Raw genomic sequence first — 19459 nt, forward strand, 5'->3', positions numbered from 1 at the left:
AACACAGAGTAATTACTGGGATTTAAGGGAAAGGGAATGAAAGAGAAACATTTGGGAACTGGGTCACTGGTTGACTAATGGTGCTATGACCCCTCCGCGGCAGTGGGAATGGGATTGTATCACGTTACATTACCTTCATGGACACAGCAAGGGCAGAAGGAGGGAGGTCTACGACGTGGTGTCCCGCCACTGGGCTCAACTTCAAAGGACCAAACAAGGAAGAGAAGGAAAAGGAGAAAGACAAGGTGCAGAAAAAGTAGAAAAAAAAGAGGAATTTGGAAGTGGAGAGGAATAGGGAAAAGGTGAAACAAAACACAAGCAGAGGACAAAAAGCATACAAGTGAGAAAGAAAGGAACAATAAGAAGAAAAGAAAAAATACGAAAAATGGAGAAGCAGAAACAAGGGAAACAAGTCTACAAATGAATTAAGTCCTTTATTTTTTTTTCCTTTTCTCTCTCTCTTTTTTTTTTTTAAAGCAGCAAAGAAACCAGACAAGAGTAGACCAGGGGATCAGCCAGAACATTCTTTGATGTGAGTATACAACTTAGGAAACAGAATGCAAAATTTGTCCCTAACGAACATACACATTCCCTCCACTGTGACAGAGACACTTGCAGGAAAAGAGAACTGTCTCTAATCCTTCTATAGTAATGTTTAGAAATTTGGATGTTATAGAACCAGAGTCTGTCAGGCCTTGAATGTTGGGCTTTTATTTCTCAAGTACCCATGTGTCTTGGGTAGGATTGTGCTCTTTTGGGTCTATCTGGGTCAGGGGCATATGGGACAGATCAAATTGGCATGTAGGAAAGTTCTCTGATTTTGCAGGTGAAATAACAGCCCAACCCAAGCAAAGTCATCTATCTATCTATCTAGATCCAAAAAGATCTCAGTGTAATGTGTGCCAGAGGTAAAACTAAAGGGTAGGAGAGAAGTCTAATATTATCCAGTCTGCTATGCCTACTGAAAGGAACTCAGCAGAGGCAGCACCCAAACATTTTTTTTTTTGGCTAGGCAATGGGGTTAAGTGACTTGTCCATGGTCACACAGCTAGTAAATGTCAAGTGTCTGAGGCAGATTTGAACTCAGGTCCTCCTGATTCCAGGGCTGGTGCTCTATCCACTGCACCACCTAGCTGCTCCTCACCCGAACATTTTTGATGGCACCAAAGGGTCTGATGTTAGTACTACTGTGAGCTGGGCCAAATGGGGAAATCTTCACCAGCAAATTGTGCCATTCTCTGAGATCAGAGAATAGCAGTCCCTCCTCCTCCCCTCTTGACCCTTTTAAAAGCTGCCTTCCATTGTGGTAAGGAGGCTTGATTTTCAAAGCTAGGGGAAGGCTGTTAGAATCTGGACTGTAGGACTGAAACAAGGATGTAAGCTGACAGAACACAACAGAAACTAACATGCCAAGGAGAGGCACAGGGCAGTTAAGAGGGGATGGTATGGAGAGAGACAACTTTGAGGGTAGAGACCTGGATGGTTACCGAAAAGGGAGGGGAATTAGCAAGGGACCATCACAGAACTAAAGGAGCACAGAAGGAGACAACAAACAGCTCAGGATATGATACTTGCTTCTAAGATGGTGTCATGGTCTCACCAGGCAAAGAACAACACATTTTTGAGGGAACAATCACGGCCGAGTTCTTTTTAGTAGAAGATTCAAGAATTAATCTTATTGTAAATTAACACAAAGGAACGAATAGCCAAGCTACTGGCTGAGAAGGCCCTTAATACCAACTGTACAAATCTAAGCCTGAAAATTTAAATCTGAATGTTTCTCACTATGTTGACAGGAAAGCGTAGTGATGTTCGACACTCTGAAAGGTTTCAATAAGAAAAGGCAGGTCCAATTCATAGAGGAAAGTAATTCCAATCTTTAAGCTTGAATCTCCCTATGATGGCTGTGCTGAGTTCAGATTAGACTACAAGCCCCCTTAGGGCAGGGACAATATTCCTTTTCCTTCTGACACTCAAGAGTACTCTGATCTTCTGCATATTCAATAACTTCTTTTGATTTTTTGGTTAAAATCTACATATAAAATATAAGTGGTATTGAAGGTTACACTATATATATATAGTATAAGTATGTGTGTGTGTGTGTGCGTATATATATACATATATATATATATATAGTATAACCTTCAATATCACTTACATATATATATATATAAGTGATATTGAAGGTTATACTATATATATATATATATATATATATATATAGTATAACCTTCAATATCACTTACATATATATATATATATATATATATATATATATATATATGTATATATATACACACCAGGCATAATTAGCTATGAATGGCTCATTTCGAAAGCTTGTCACTTGGAGGTATTCCCATAAAAAGTTACCCAGTCTCCTGACTGAGACTGCTTTCAGCTTTGCTCTTCTAGGAATGTAGCCTATGTACTAATGGTTAAAAAAAATGGTTGCATTCCTATTCAAATGTAATTCCTATTCAAAATAGCTTACTGGGTCTTTTTAAGGCACCAAAGAAGAGGTCTTAATGAGAATTAGAATATGGCCCAAATTCATGGGGCAAGAGGCAGAGGAAATCAACACACAATCAACACACAACCATAATTAAGACACTTTCCTAACTGCACAAGTACAGGATGAATGTTGCTATTCTTAGGCACACAAAATGCAGTTTTTAGCCTTGCCTTCCCCTTTAGGCAAAATACACCCTAAAATACACTGCATTATTAACCACACGTTATGCGAATGTTTTTTTAAATGACATAAGCATATATAGAATAAGCAGAAAGGTTGAGAGATGAAATTAGGAAAACAAAAATTCAGGTAGAGAGGACAGCATTAAGTTAGTATAAATGGTGGGTGCTACAGAGAAAGCTCTTGTGTCTATAGCAGCTGTTTGGTGGGAGATAATAGGAAAGACAAAATGGGATGAACAAAGAAAGCATTTCTATAGCATTGGAGATACAAAGAAGATACAATATGATGGTGGGGAATTATCACATGCAAATAATTGTATCATATACAAATAACTATGATGCAGGTTAGAATATGATCAGAGTTATTGGAGAGGTCAAAGGAATCAGGGCAGAGGGGGTGGGGAAAGGAGGGAGAATCAGGGACAGTTTAACGGAGGTGGTACCTGTAAAGGATGAGGATTTTAAAAGGTGGAGATTTGCTACAGATTCTTTCTAGGTTTGGGGGATGGCATGGGCAAAGATAGGGAGGCAGGAGAGGGCAGGGAGGAGACTAAGTCTGCATAGTACAGTTTGGTTACAGTGCAGTGTGTGAAGAAGGCAATGATGGAAAAAGGATAGAGAGGTGGGTTGGTGCTAGACGTAGGGAGCCAAGAATTCCAGGCTAAGGATCAGAGGACTTAGATCTGGAAGGACATTCAGAAATCATCTAATTCAACCTCTTAATTTTGTAGATGGAGAATCTAGGGTTTGCACTTCATTTGGGAGGCAATGAAAAACAAAGCCAAACAAACAATGGGAGGCTTCAGGGCAGAAAGAGTGAGACTGGAGGCAGGAAGACCAATTAGGAAGCTAAAATATTAGACCAGAAGAGAGGTAAAGAAAGTCTTGGGTGGGGGTAATGAGAATGGAAAGGAAGGAAGCAGATGAGGGACAGTATAGATCCTGATGTTAGATTTGATTCTGACGAGTGAGGATGATAGAGATGGGGGGTGGGGAGTGGTATTTTATAGTCACAAGAAGGAAGTGGATTCATGCTAGACTGATTAGGAGTTAAGAGTAGGGAGGCTGTCAAAAGCAATCAGAAGTAGGTCAAATACTGAGACAGGAGGTGGGAGAAATGAGGTTTACAGGGGATATAGGGAAAGGAGTAAGAGAATAGTGGGGTAATAGATGACACACATATACAAAGCCTGGATGGAGTAAAGACTATTTTTTTGGAGAAATGAGAGATGTATGCTTCTTTTTTCATTGACTCTTGAGAGTGAGAGGCATTCACCACATGTGAGAACCGAAACTCTTTTCTTTTCTCACAGAATCAGGTTTCTGTGTCTTTCTAGTGCACACTACATCTGGACTTTTACAAGTATTATCTGTGCCATCTTTTGCATGAGGCCTTTCCTGGTCTCTCCAGATGCTAGTGCTTCACTCCTACTGTAAGATGACCTTTTGCCTTTTTTCTATATACTGATATATGTGCATGTCATCTCTTCTGTAAGTAGGCACTCTAATGTTTGCTTGACTGAATGAATCTGATACCTCTGCTGAATTGTAGCTCCATGAAGCTGAGGGTCTTTTCCAAACCTTCTGTCTCTACTAGTGTCTAGCACCGTGCTTGTATACAGTAAGAAATTAATAAATGTTTGTTGAAGTAGCTTTTTACCCTTGTTTTACTTCCACAATCCTTGCCACTGTTTTTCAGTTATTTCAGAAGCCTAGCCTGAGTCCCTGTCATATCATTGTTTATCAGCCAACTGGACTCCTTTTCTACCTCCTTCTTCCTGGAGGTTGAGTTGAATTATTTTTGAACCCTTCAGTATTCTTGAGGTTTGTATGGTTCTTTCTTTCCTTGGGGAAAAAAAATCAAACCTCTTCCTCTTATGCCATATTTTCTATAATAACTGTTATCATCAAAGCTTTGTTTCTCTGTCACTTCTGGAGGCTTAGGAGATAAGAGATTATGAAGTATAAATAGATATATTGACTATGCAGTATCTTGAACCAATTTTAGTGGAATGCACTGAATAATTTCATATCCCAGCTCCTGGATCCTTCATCATCTGCCCCAGTTTGGATCTAAAGTAGGTTGTTGGACTGGCAGAATGATAATAGCAGCAGCATGGTGAGCAGGAAAGGAAGATTGTCTTTTTGTGTACTAGGCTGTTCGCGGCCCTCAAAAAATGTAGAGGATGTAAAACATCCCTACACAACATGCTTACTGCAGGCTGCTTTGGTGGGCTGTATGTTGTACAGCCCTGCCCTATTGGGTTGGGGATGGCATGATAGGAGCACTAGCTCCTAGAGTCCTTGCCATAGAGGATGGGTTAATTTTTCTCTAAATGACATGGAAGCCATCCCAGACATCTATGGTGTAAAAACCAGTCATAAGGAGCTGAAGCCCCTCAGACCTAATGGAAGTCCCACTGCCATGCATGTCATCGCAGCCTTTGATCAGTTGTGTTTCTCTATGGCGATAAAGCAATCTGTCTATCTGAAGCAGAGCTACAACTTTCCTAAGGGCAAGGAGTAACTTTCTTATTGTTAAATGTTAGGTGATTTACCAGTTTCTCATTTTAGACTAATCCTAAGCCTGTGAAACTGCTCTCTCCAAAGTGCTGATAATCTCTTAATTATCAAAGTGAATGGCCTTTTTCTCAATCCTCATCCTTTCCTTGACCTCTCTGCAGCATTTGATACTATCTTTCCTCTGTTCCTTAATACTTTCTTCTCTCTAGGTTTTCATGACACTGCTCTCTCCTGATTCTTTATCTATATGACCACTCCTCCTTAATTTCTTCTGCTGGGTCTTCATCCAGGCCATGCCTGCTAAATATGGATGTCTCCCATGACTCTGTCCTGGGCTCTCCTCTTCTCCCTCTATATTACTTCACTTGGTGATATCATCTCCTGTGGATTTAATTATCGCTATGCCAATGACTTTCAGATTTACTTATCCAGTTCTAACCTCTTTGCTGACCTCCAATCTCACATCTCCAACTGTCTATTAGTTACTTCTAATTGGATGTTCTGTGGACATCTTAAACTCAGCATATCCAAAGCTGAACTCATGAACTTTTCCCAAAAACCTTCCCCATCCTCTAACTTCCCTATTTCTGTTGAAGGGACCACCATCTTCCCAGTCCCTCAGGCTCACAATCTAGGTGTCATCCTTGACTCCTCACTTTCAAACCCTCCTCCCCTATGTCCAATCTTTTGCCATCCTATTGATTCTACCTTTCCAACATCTCTCAAATATGTCGTCTTCTTTGCTCTAACACTGCTGCCAATCTAAAGCCTTATTCTTGGACTACTGAAATGGCCTACTGGTTGGTCTCCCTATCTCAATTTTCTCTCCCCATTCCAGTCCATCCTCTACTCAGTTGCCAAAATGATCTTCTTAAAGAACAGATCTTACTGCTCCCCCCAGCTCCTACTCAATAAATGCCAGTGCCTCCCTATCACCTCCTGGATCAAATAAAAAACTGCCCCTCTCTTCCGAGTCTTCTTATACTTTACACTCTGCCACATACTCTGCCATCCAATGAAATGGTCCCTATGCTGCTTCTTGAACAAGACACTCCATCTTCTAACTCTGGGCATTTTCACTGGTTTTCCCCATTCGTGGCTTTCTACAGGAAGCCTTTCCAAATTATTCTTCATTCCAGTTCTCTTCCCTATATTTTGTATACACGTTTTTTGCACATTGTTATTTACAAAGTCTATTCTATTAGATTGTGAGCTACTTGAGGGCATGGACTGTCTCTTACTTTTCTTTGTATCTCCATGGTTTCACACAAAGTAGGCACCTAATAAATGCTAACTGATGGAAATACTGGCCTGGATTGAGTTAGCTGTGGCTCAGAATAAGGTGTAAATGCAAACAAAATGCTCCCTCCCCCCTACCATATTTTTGGGTGGATGATGGTAGGGAGAAAGAAAGGAGTCCCAACCAATGAGATTAAAAAGAGGTAGAAAGATTGGCTGAGGTTCAAAAAAAATAAAGACAAAGATGTGGTTCTAGACCAGGGGTTGGTAAGCTATAGCTGCTCAGCTCTTTGGCTAAGAAGAGGTTTTTGTTTTTTGGTTTGTTTTTTTTTTTTACATTTTTAGATCTAGTCAAACTTTATTTAAAAATGTAAAAATCATCATTAGCTCACTGGTCTGACAAAAACAGGAAATTTATAATCTATACCTTGCTCTACAAAGGAGCCTAACTCCATTTGTAGCTCAAGGAACAACTAGGGACAATTTCTGAAACTTTTAAGAACCTCTTGAAATGGTTATTTCTTTATACTTGTTATTTTCATCTCCTCAATTTCCCTATTGTTGCTCATGAAAAAATTCCTTGGAGATCTCAAAAAGAAGATCATGTTTTAGGGACTGAAGAGCAGGAGAGAACCTTTTCAGAAGAATCTGTTCTACACAACAGCCCACAATAGGGAAATACTGGTTAGAAGTATTAGAGCAAAGGAAAACAATCAAGATAGTTTCTAGGGTCTAATAACTAAAACATGGAAATTGAAGAGCTGGTCCTGAAATGAAGTGTGACATTGTAGAGGAAGGGAAAGTTCATATCAGCATAAACTCTCGAACCCAACTCATATACTTTTCCCCATCCCCAGGACTAGTCAAGGGCAATTTGTGTAAGGAAAGGGTGATGGTGGCGGGGGAGTGATGAACAGGAAGTGGAGGTGGAAGCCATCACACGAGCTTGGAGGAGAAGGAGACACGTTCTTCCTATCCTAAGGTGTAACTGAACACATTTCTCACGGAACCATGGTGATACATTGAGAAGGTTCCACAGTACTATGTGTACTGATGCTTACATCTGGAAAAACACAAGTTAAATAGATTTTTGTCTGGTTCAGCTGAGAACCAAATAAAACAACATATTTTTGGAAAACAAGGTTCCCCCCCCTTTTTTAAAGTTGGGGATTGTTTATATATCTTTTCTTCTGATGGACAGCTGTTTATTTTATGACTATACCCTTCAAGGTACCTAGTGTGCCATCACTTCTTCCTCTATACCTTCAGAAAGTTGCTGAGTTTGAAGGGGACATTTCTTTTGGCTTCTACCTCTCTTTACCTAGCTGATTAATTTCAAAGTACTATCCCTATGCCCCAGAGAAGGGGCACATTTCTTTTCTCAGCTACAGTTTAAGGTTCTCCCTCACAACCAGTGCTTAATGCAGTACCTGGCCCATATTAGGCATTATGCTGTCCTTCAAAGTAAGCCCCTACAAGGAGCCAAGCACTTAGACTACTTCTGATACCTGAACTGTTTTTTTGTTCCTTCTGTAACATGCTATATCAATGCTGGCAGATCATACTTCCTTCAGTGACAATGGCCATGTAACTGCACAAGTCACATAACTGTTCAGTGTCCCAAGACTCATTTAGAGCAGCTAAACTTACACTGGGAGAAGAAGCTTCCTTGCTGGGACTTCCCTGCACCCCTGAAATTACAGGTTTTAGTTAAAAAACCAAACCAAACCAAACCAAAAACAAGTCAATTTTACATTTGGGGAAGGGAAGACTCAGAGAAATTTACATTGTAAGTCACTGGAAATCAGGTCCTATCACAATCAACTACAAACCTGTAGATAGCAACACGACCAGGGCTGGGAAAAATCTCTGGTGGTATAATATGAAAGAATGTAGTTTCCATTTATTTTCTCTGTGCTGTGCAGGTTATATGGAATAAAAAGAGACTACACTGACAAAAATTTTTTTTCTTTTGGTTGGTTGGTACATTTTTAGCACTTATCCATAAGGTTAATGTAGACTTTTCTGTTTCCCCAAACTAACATGCCCCTAGTAATATCTACTTTCACATGTACCTGACCACAAATTAGACTCTTTCAGGGTATGGCTGAGAAAATCATACTACCACCTAGAAGAAAGTACAGAAAAAAACCCAATGCTAGCCTACCACAGAGTGAAAGAACCAATTTGCGTGGAAAGAGGAAGTTTTCATGATATAAGATGTGGGGGTCTAGGGGAAGGTAGCTGGTGAGGCATGCTCAATCTACATGCAAATGATGGCTCAAGAGATGCCTCCGTCATGACTGAAATGCAGAATCCATCTCCAGGTTGGAACAAGAAATGGAAAGGTGGAAAAAAATGAGCGCAAAACTTGTGCGTGTATGTGTGTGTGTGTGTGTGTGTGTGTGTGCACGTAAGCTGGGAAGCTTCTAGGATTTCTAGTTTTCTAATTAACTAGAATCTGGTTAACGCTTAGAAAGTCAAAATACAACATCAAGAAGAGAAAAGGAAACAGAAGAAAGGGATGTGCACATACTCTCATTCAAAGGAGGAAGAAGAGCAGCACTCACACCAAGGAATCATGAAAGGAAATTACTTCCCAATCCTTTAAGAACATTTCGACATGAATTCTGTCTTTCCAGTTTCCTGTTAGGGTGGATCAATCAGAGGGAGCTGAGGTCTTTGAAACTGGGACTAGGTGTGGGCTACAACCCTGAGGAGACAGATCCTTTTATCTAAAGTTCCACAGGAAGGTCTTCTTTGGGAGAGCTTGTTTATATGTCAAAGGCTGGGGGAACATCCCCTTAGCTGTTGAATGAAAATAAGTGATTACGCTGTGGGGTAGAAGAGGTAGTGTGCTTGGCAGTTCTCAGGCCATTCTTTCTGTCTTCAGGGTTATTGCTGGCACTCTTGGATAGTTTCCTTTCAGTCATCACTTTCAGTGTTTCAGTAAAGGGAAGCTTGAATAACAGTTCAAATGAATTCTAAAAGTATTGGCTTTCTTTTAGAACTGATTTTGATGATCAATGCGGCACTGAGGGTTAGGAATCTGATTTAGCGATTCTTCCCTAGGAGACAAACTCAGCAGCCCCGAACACTGACTGCTGAGTGTCTCACTTTACTACCTGAAGGAAAAGGAACATCCAGACTACTGATTACCAAGTGATGCTTCGACAGCCCTGTTAGAACATAAGAAGAAAGGGAGGAATCAGGCGCCTTAGCACTATGGCAGATACCAACCCGACTAGGGACTTTTCAAATAATAGATACAGCACACTCCCAGCTTGAAATGCCTGAGGAATTGCAAACTGACCTGATTCTTCTAGGTCAGTGGTATATAGACAGTCACCTTACAGGGTGTCTTAGACAGAATGGTATCTAAAGCTCATTTCTTCTGTTCTTGTGTTGGGGTCACAGCATATCCTCATAGATATGGAATGGTCCAATATCCTCTATAAGTTTGACAGACACCACAAAAGGCAAGGAGAAAATCTGAATGTGAGATGAGGGTGGGGTCTTTTACCAAGAGAAGTGAAGGCATATAAAATATAAATATAGTGGTAATGTTCTTTTATAGACGGTTCATTCAGATTGGAAGATGATGGTTTTCCATGAAGCTTGAAATACATTTTAAGAGTAAAGTTCTTTCCTGTTATTATTAGTTGCCTCTGAAACTTTTTAGATTCCTATATGCAACAGGCACTAGGTTAAGACCAGATTATGAGACTGGCCTATTAAGTGTGATCTCCCAAATCTAGGATGATGTAGAAGGCAAAAAGCACCATACTTTGTGTGGCAGCAGTAACACTGGCTGGGAGTTTTATTTTAAACATACAGATATTACAGGGATTTTAAAAACACTTTGATTGCATATATCAGTTTTGATTTGGGCAGTGTTTTCTCCACCCCTCCCCCACCCCCAGGAGTGTTAGAAGGAGGAAGGACTAATGAGGATATTAGATGAGGAATGGGATATGTTAACTGGAAGTTTAGCATCAGCCCTTTTACAGCATCTAGTAAACAGGGACACTGATGTCCTCCAAGGTAGCAAAGGATCTGTAGTGCTCACAAAGGCAGCCAGGGATGACCTCATCGAATGAAATTTCTTAACTGGAGGATGGGCTCCCAGAAAGGCAAGGCACTATTCACCAAACAATAACAATCAGTGATAGCAAGAAAGGTGTATGACTTTTATTTTTTTAAGGTAGATTATTTTAGGCTGTTTGGGTATTCCCTAGCAGCTCATTGAAGAGGAGGGGGGACCACACAATACTGTAACAGCAACCACAGAATGATGTTTTCTAAAAATGAAAAAATCAGAGCAGACTGCTCTTGGAAGAATGGGGCTCAGGTAAGAAAGATGGGGAGTAAATTTATCATCCTCTGTCTTTATCTTGTAAATTCTTTGCTGAACTTTGGGCATGAAGTCTTTAAAAAGAGGATGATAAGGATCTAACTGAAGATCGAGGAATAAAAATTCAGCCATTTGAATGTCTTGCTGGCAAGCCCTTAATTAAACCTAGAGACAGAAAACTTGGGCTCACAATTTTCTGAGCTAATGAAAATGTGGGGATTTAGAGACAGAAATGAAAAATACTTAAACACTTAAGAGACAAACACTGGAAGCATTTAGGGACAACTCTGTGACTTTGGTATTTAACAGAGCTTTCTCTCAGGCCAGTGAATATACACAGAAATCAAAGGGAGGAAATTCAACTTTGGGAACTTTGTGCTAATTTCACTTAGGAAGAGTGAGGATACTGTAACTAAAAAGGCTTGGGCCTGTTATCTCAGAAATTGGGTCCAAAAAAAAAAACTACAGTGAGCTTACCTACAGTAAGGAAGGTGAAACTTGTAGGATACGGAGGAGGTTAAAATTAAAGGGGATTTCACTTTGGAGTAGGAAAAACAAAACAAAACAAAAAACAACATTTCTTTTGATATGTGGTAGAACTAGGTTAGGGGATGTGAGATTTTGGTGTGAAAAACTGAACAAAATAAACCACTTCAAATTCTTTCCTAGAGTATCTTATGGCTTAAGAAGTGCCTGGAGTAGAGCTCATTTGAGCTGGAAAAGGGCCTGTACATTTGCCATTTGGTTATAAGGCTTATTTCCTCTTGTTTATGAGCAAGGGATGGGGAGACAGGGCAGGGAAGGGCTGTCAGCAGGGTTAGTGCCAACAAGAAATGCTGCTATACATACCACCCAGATGCAAGTCGATGATGTCACTGTAATAAGACTCTCCCCAATAGTCTATAACAAGGAATTGGTGAAGAGAGAGTTACTGGATCAGACAACCCTTCTGACCCGCCCCCCCCAACCAAGTTAAAGCAACATGAAGATAGAGACACACACATACATATACACATAGCAGGAGAGACAGAGGAATTGTGAATCTTTATATGTTTATTTACATACATTCCAAAAGCATACATTGGAGAACTAGGGAAGGCACTGAATTGATAGTCAAGAAGTCCTTACCATGGTGGTTCATGATCTGCTGTCAATGTGATTCTGGTTTATAATACTTCATGAAGAAAATACTGTTTTGTGTGTGTGTGTGTGTGTGTGTGTGTGTGTGTGTATGTGTGTGTGTATGTGTTTTAAATGTTAAGGTCTGTGACAGAGCAATACGTAGCATCTCAGAATACAAAAGGGAAAATTTTGCAAATTTTGAGAAGGGAAGACAATATATGAAAGAGACAGAGGGTATATAGACATGTTGGATGGCATGAAACTAGAGTGGAGAGTTACTTGTGACAACTCAGAACTTGTGAAAGTTGTGTTAGGGAAAGATTTCTCAAATTCTCTGCACTATGGATCTTCTGTTAGGAAGACAATATTACTAGAGTTTGTTCAGGACACCATTTCTTTCAGGGCTCTGGCCTACGGAACCTTCGCAAAATGCCCAAACCAGGAGAGACTTAAGAAAGTGCAAGGACAGATCAGAAGATCAGTACCCTGCATACAGAAGGTACTCAATAACTATTTATTGAAGAAGTGAATGAATAATGAAGACTAGTCTAGGTCCTATACTGAAGTGACAAAGGAAGAGGCATTATAAAAACCTGCAAGGTCACCAATCTCTTATGTTTAATAAGAGGAAAACTGCTAATGTCAAGAATTCCCACAACACCACTCTGGTGGTTCAATTCTTCATGGAACCTATTTTTTTCTAGACACACCTGGAGCTAAGGACACCTTGTTGTTTATCTTGAGACAAAATCATGATTTCTGGTTTAGGAATAGGGCCATTATCTATGAAACTCCTTGCCTCCTCCTTGGATTCTTTGTTCATTCTGAAATGGGATATATGTTTCCTCTATGCAACCACAGCCTCCAAATCCTGTTTGCTCTGATGCAACTGGTGTCAAGCTTCCCAAAATATCTTCTTCCATGATGCTTGGGCATTTTCATCACCACAATCTGACAACTGTTGTCCAGTCATGGATTTCAGTTTCTCATATATCCAAGAAGAAATAACTGGACGGAGAAAGGAGTCAAAGGAAGACTCTAGAGAAGCTTAGGTGCTGACGTTGTTCCTCCGGCATTAGAACGGAAGATGGTTAGACCAAAATGATGACACTGTCCAACTTGAAACTTTCATCTCCCCCCGCCCCCCACCTCAATCTCCTAATTTGGTTCTGCCATTTTTATTATCTCATGAGTAAGAGGTCTCCCCCTGAACACTGGGTAGAGATGAAAATAAGTATTAGAGAACAGAATGTAGGCAGCTGAGTGCTGTTCAACTTGTTCCACATCCGAGGTTAACTCAGCGGTTTCAGGCCTGGACAAGGAAAACTGGTACTGCAGGACCAACACCCTGATGTAACAAAAGATGACCTAAGATATCCACTGGTCTGCCTGGGTCTACACTCCACTGGGATCCAGATGCAAGAGAACTTTAGACATGTAGTGAATTGCACAATGGTTTACCTTATTTATATTCTACTGCTGGTTAGGTTAGTGGATACTTACTTGGTTCTTTTCTCTGGCAGTGCAGATCAGATTAAAAAAAGTCTGATCTCAGGCAGTCTTGAGAAACAACAGTGTGTTAGATATGACACAATATAGTGCTATATTCGACCTAGCATAATGCCTCAGAGGATGGAGATGAGGTCTTACTCTTTGATGCCCTGGATCATCATACTCAGCTAAGGGCATCTTCCTGCAGGAAAGATAGAAACAAACTAGATAGAGCTCAAATGAGCAACAAGAATGATAAAAAAGAGAATGAAAGATAGAGGAACAGGAAAGGAAGTCAACGAGCACAGTTTGGGAATTTTAATAAGAGTCCAGCCTTAGGAATGATGGGTTTAAAATAAGAAAAGGAAAAAATAAACTGATTATTTGGAATAAGAGTGAATTTGAAAATTCACTCTTGTGGTGGTAGCTAATGGATTATGAGACATTTTTTCCAAGAGAAATATGAAAACTTAAGAGGGACTTTAAAAAGAGAACATATTTTTGTCTCTCTGGTGTAAATGCTGACAAGTTTATGAAAATTAAAGTGGATACATTATTAGAAAGAATAATACAGGAAATTTTCAATTAGAATACTCAGGGAATTTCTATTTTCTTTGATTGTTAGATGGGCCATGAATTACATATAAAGAGACTGAAAGGCTGAAGGGGTTTTTAAAGCAGAGCATGAGTCTAATTATAATGCAGAGAGCAGGTACTTTAAAAGAAGGAAGTAACATATAAATAGTTTAAGAAGAAGCCTTAGGATTTTTTGACTGAGAAGGAAAGGAATATCCCAAACTAGAGGAATATATTAACTATGAAACATAAATCTTGACTCTTAAGTTATTCATTTTGATTGTTCACTGTCAGATCCACTAATCACTTTTCACCTTGGTAGAAGGAATCTGTAGGAAGAAGTAAGGAGTGGAAAAAAGGTACAGGGTTTCCTTTCATCATCTGTTGAGGGAGGGGAAAAATTGCAGCATCACAGAGGAAATGGCCTGTTAAGTGGCCAAGTGTCTGCTGGAGGTTATTTGTGATGGGCTGGCCCCATCACCCTTGCAGAACAGAGAAGCAGGTTTTTGTCCAGGAGGCCAAGAAAGAATGAGTTAGTAAAGCTGAAGCAGAGGGCAATGAGTGCACCATCTTGGCTCACAGGAGGAGCTTGAATGCTTCTTATGGAAAGTCTGCATGAACAGCATCTTCATTCAACCTCCTGGTGGGGACAGTACTTGTCTAGCTGTGAGATTTTCTAAATGTTGCTATGTGGCAGATTGCCCAGGGTTCAGAGGCTCTGTGCCTTAATTGGTAGCTTGAGTTACACGTGGGGTAAAGCCAATAACTCAGAACTGGAAAACACCTGGTTAGGTTCCTATGTCCTTATATCCTCAGAGAGTGAGGGGGAACCATCAGTGAATGATCACAATCTGGAGTATGAAGCTGCCTATTCCTAGTCCCTTCTGCTTCCTAAAAAAGGAAGGTTTGCCACTGTGTAGGGCCACCCTGCTAAGCACAGTCACAAACAGCAACCCAGTCCCTTATCTCAGACAAATCCCAGACAGTCAGGCTGATTACTTAAAGAATATGTAAGAAATTGCCCAGGAATAGCTTCTGATTCTCAAGCAAGATGGCAGCCCAGTGATTCTGCTGCTTTGCCCAACTCTTGCTGGTTACTCTCCAAAGGCTCATGCAGGTTCTAGGAACAGAAGCCACCCCGCTGAATATTCTTGGTTTTCAATTTGGGGCTCTTCTCTGGCCCCTCCGACATGGTTATGGTTCTGCTACCTACAAATCATACAACCACATGTTCACTTCTAGGTATCCTCTTTCTTCTCTGGGTTTATGAGAACCCTTGATATCAGACACCTGTGGTTGGCCATTAGGTCCAGGATTTCAAACCAGCGAGACATCACTTTGCAGACTAATTATAATGATCTGTGGAGCTGGCTAGGTAGGAAAATACAGAGCAAATGTGAGGCAACAGACTTTCTCTCTAGTCAATGTCAAGGCTGAGTTTGGCAATGGAAACTAAATTTGTTCTAAGAAGAGACTCTGTACTCTAATAGCAATGGGTAGTGGGAGCTCTGGGGGCAATGTACCCAAGTTTTCTTGGCACAGCTTGAGGGCAAGGCTACTGGGAATATGGCTGGTGAGGCGCCTGCTCAGGCCAGTTCTGTGATGGTTCCTTGTAGTAGTTTCCCTTCTCTTGTGACCCTCGGCACACTAGAGAAAACAAGTCAGCTTCATTTTATGTTATTTCCTTTTCAAAAACATGAGACAAGGAAGGAGTAAGACATCCTGCTAAAGATCAGTGCCCACCCATTAGTAGGTGAAATGGGTTAGCATTCACTTCTCAGAGACTGGGAAGCTTCATACTGGGGCCAATGAATGGGTCCACACGTTGGAACAGACCAAGAAAAGGATACTTCTCTTCCCTTAACAAACAAGAATATAAGAAACTTGGGGATAAAGAGAACTGGTGAATTCTGTTGGGAAATAGAACTGAGTTCCAGGTAAGGGGGAGCTATCCTATCACCAGAGGAGGCGTTTTCTTCATAATGGTGCTAGGTCCTTTGTAAAACACCACCAGAGATTTACACTACGGGGAAAGGAGGGAGAGATGTTGTTCAAACCGCCCCCCCCAAAACAACCAGGCCACACTAAGATGGTACCTGCTTCACCACGGAGAGCCTTTTCTACTGCGACTCCTCTCTCCTCTAGCTGCCTCTGCTTCTCTTCCACCTGCTCCAGCTGTCGTTGGATAATCTGCCAGAGGCCAAGAAAGGATTAGTGTGCACCCCTCTTTGTTTCCTATATCCTAGCATTGACGGAGAGAACCAAATTACAAAAATACGAAATGAGGAATAGCTAGCTAGAGAAATAGAAAAGGATCTGATGCTAACAGGGACAGCACTTCTACATGAGTTTGCCATCACCAAGGTTGTACTGCAAAAATGCCATTAACATATTTCTTCTATCCATAACATCATTATATTTACATTCTTTCTAGGGACTTAAATATCCCATCTTCTAATGCTTTGCAGAATTGCTACTAGAATGTGTAAACAGTATAATAGTACAAACAAATTACTTAGTTTTGTTTAGAATGGGTCACATTTGGCCCAAGCACTAAAAATAAGAATTAGAAGGAGATTCAGGAGGGAAAAAAAATTACTTGGTGTTGGAGAAAAACTAACCAAAGAGGAACAATGAAAAGAATTAGGATTATTTAGTTTGAAGGAGAGAAGACTAAGTGGTGAAAGTCTTAATCCCAAGAAATATAAACCAAAAAAAATTATTACTCATATTTTACAGTTTTCATTAGCTACTTAATATCTTTGAGATACGTAAGTTAAAAATGGAAATTAACATTTTTTGTCCATAAAAATCGGGGAAGGAAATTTGCAAGATTGGGTTTTTATAGGTTAGATGGTAGCTAACTCATCTTTACTTACATCAAAATCCAAGGGTATGGCAAGGGTACAAAACTTGTTGGCTTTTTTCAATCATCCAGCCAAGCCTAGGACTTTATGAAACTTCATACTTGACTCTCTGTTTATTAATAGCTCTACAAAGTTGGAATGTCTGTGACTGTACAAAGCCAAGGTTGTCTGATGAATGCAAACAGTACTGTGGGATCATCTCTCAAATTATCTTTAAAAACGCAGGAGACAAAACTCAGAGACTGACTGTAGCTATTCCTGTTTTATATACTTTCTTTTTTCCAGTTCAAATGTGATTTTACTGGTATAGGGAAGCTCTCAGAGAGGAGATTCCTTCTATGAATAGAGATTAACAAGCATTCTGCAACTTATGATTTTAGAGATGGAGGGGTTGGGACACTTAGAGGTCAAATGACTGGGTCAGGTCACACGGCCTGCTTGAGCCAGAGGACTTGAATTCATGTATCCCTGACCTGTGGTCACCATGCCACGTTGCCCCTCTCCTGCTCTTTATCTTGACCTTCACGCACCCTGGAGATCTCACAGCATGCATAACAGATAAGTAAGCATGTCTGAACAGAATGATGACCACAGGCATGCGTCCTTCTTGGGTCTGCCTGCCATTCTCAAGCTAGAGGATGTTACCTGGGCTCTATGTAATCGCTTGAGTTCTTCTTGCTTAGCTTGTCTCCGAGCAGCCTTCTGTACTCGCCTGGTCAGTTTGGCGTTTAGCTCCTCCTCAGTATAGGTCCTTGGCTGGAATGAAAAGGAAGAGGTTTTTCTACCAGGTGAATGCAGGCCCATGATGGGTAAGGCAGACAGACAGCTGAGGAGAGGAGGGGGAGACCCCATCCCTAAGGACAGAGTTTTTCCTTCTTGGAACACTGACAGATGAACAATCATCTTTACACAGAGGTGTTCATGGTGCAGGGAGTGATGCTTTCTGGTACAGACAGAAGGCAGGTGTGGCGCAGATTCCTCAATAAAACTTTCCTCCTGTTCTAGTTGCTACACATCCCTTGAGGTTTTATAGATCATGTGTTTTCAGTGGGAATTGGTCACAGGCGAATTGAAGGGATAGCTCTTTTCCTAAAGGAGAAGTCTACTTGCATATGTCTGCACATCTTAAGGAATTCCTTACATGTAGCCACACACACACATGCACACACACAGATATGTATACATAGGCATATATGTATGTGTACACGTATACACACATACATATGCATGCATACACATGTGTATGGGTATATATGTACATGTATCTAGATCTGGCATGTTTTTCTAGTACACCCTGTCTAGGAAGTACACAGAGAAGATATGAAAAAAAAATCTGTATCCTTAACTTTTTTTGGGATCAGACCTGTGATTTCATTTACAAGGGGAACACCTCATAAGGAAACTCCCCCTACTTTTTTTTTTTGGTGAGGCAATGGGGGTTAAGTGACTTGCCCAGGGTCACACAGCTAGAAAGTGTCAAGTGTCAAGGGTCTGAGGCCGGATTTGAACTCAGGTCCTCCTGACTTCAAGACTGGAGCCACCTAGCTGCCCCCCGAAACTCCCCCTACTAAGAGCCGACTGGCACCTGCTCTGCCACTTACAGTCTTAGGGAGCTGCCTGAAGGCTGTGAGAGGATAAGTAATTTGCAATATCACACAGCCAGCATATGTCAGAAATGGGATTTGTTCACTTAGGTCTTCCTGACTCTGACACTGGCTCTCTATCTATGCGTCCTCTCATTTATCATCTTTACTATCTGGTTTCAAAAACCAATTGCACAAAATGAATAATCTTTTCAAGTTTGTTTTAGGGAGACTCATTTTTGAGGTGGGTAGTACTGGGCAGGCAGGTAGGTGACACAGTGAATAGAGTACAGGGCCTGGGGTCAGGAAGACTCATCTTTCCAAGTTCAAATCTGGTCTCAGACACTTGCTAGTTGTGTGACCCTGAACAAGTCACTTAACCCTGTTTTGCCTCAATTCTTCATCTGTAAAATGAGCTAGAGAAGGAAATGGCAAACCACTTTAGTATCTCTGCCAAGAAAACCCCTATTCTATTTTAAATTTGGGAAAACATTAATCAAGTTCAAACTTTCCATAGAGTGCAGTCAATTATGGTTTCAAGAAGGAACTAGAGTGGTTTCAGGTTAAGTTTCGAGTTTACACAGAGGCCCCAGTCTGAAGTTGCTTTATCCTGTATGGTCACCAAAGGGCTATCAGAGGGGATGAGAGAGGGGAAAGGACAACTCCCTAATCCCAAAGCAACTCCACTGGTGGAAATGCTGATGTTGGTCTACAGATGTAGGTTATTAGGGTTAAGCAGGAGTCAAAGACGGCTTGAATAAACCCTTCAAGTGTAGAAGGAAAGTGACCCAAATTGCTACCCTGGAAATTAGAATTTTATATATATTTACATTTCAGAGAGCAAAAACACAAGGGAAAGAGAAAAGAAGGAATTTTTAAATTCAAGAAACAGAATTTATAATATTAGTTATATGCTCTCTTCTCTACAGGATTGAAATTAGGTAGCATTTAGATAATGCTATCAATTACATAGTCATCTGAAATAGCCTGTGTCTTGTCAGTTCACAATG

At 40.6% G+C, this 19459-nt stretch overlaps 1 protein-coding gene across 15 annotated transcripts in view; it reads right to left on the reverse strand.

The window, feature by feature from the left end:
- Window positions 1–19459, reverse strand: part of MICAL3 (microtubule associated monooxygenase, calponin and LIM domain containing 3) — a 253077-nt gene that overhangs the window by 11095 nt on the left and 222523 nt on the right. For 11 of the 15 annotated variants that reach the window (XM_021001628.2, XM_021001636.2, XM_021001635.2 and 8 more), the window contains 3 exons: window positions 17512–17622; window positions 16096–16189; window positions 11660–11710 (listed from right to left, as the gene is read on the reverse strand). In XM_021001628.2, coding sequence (XP_020857287.1) covers window positions 11660–11710; window positions 16096–16189; window positions 17512–17622 — 256 coding nt within the window. Of the gene's footprint in view, window positions 1–11659; window positions 11711–11845; window positions 15647–16095; window positions 16190–17511; window positions 17623–19459 lie in introns of those variants that run through there. The other 4 variants (XM_021001630.2, XM_021001633.2, XM_021001644.2 and 1 more) reach the window with 2 other exon arrangements.

Source organism: Phascolarctos cinereus, unplaced genomic scaffold (genome assembly GCF_003287225.1).
Source record: "Phascolarctos cinereus isolate Bilbo 61053 unplaced genomic scaffold, phaCin_HiC Scaffold_1;HRSCAF=81, whole genome shotgun sequence".
Lineage (NCBI taxonomy): Eukaryota > Metazoa > Chordata > Mammalia > Diprotodontia > Phascolarctidae > Phascolarctos > Phascolarctos cinereus.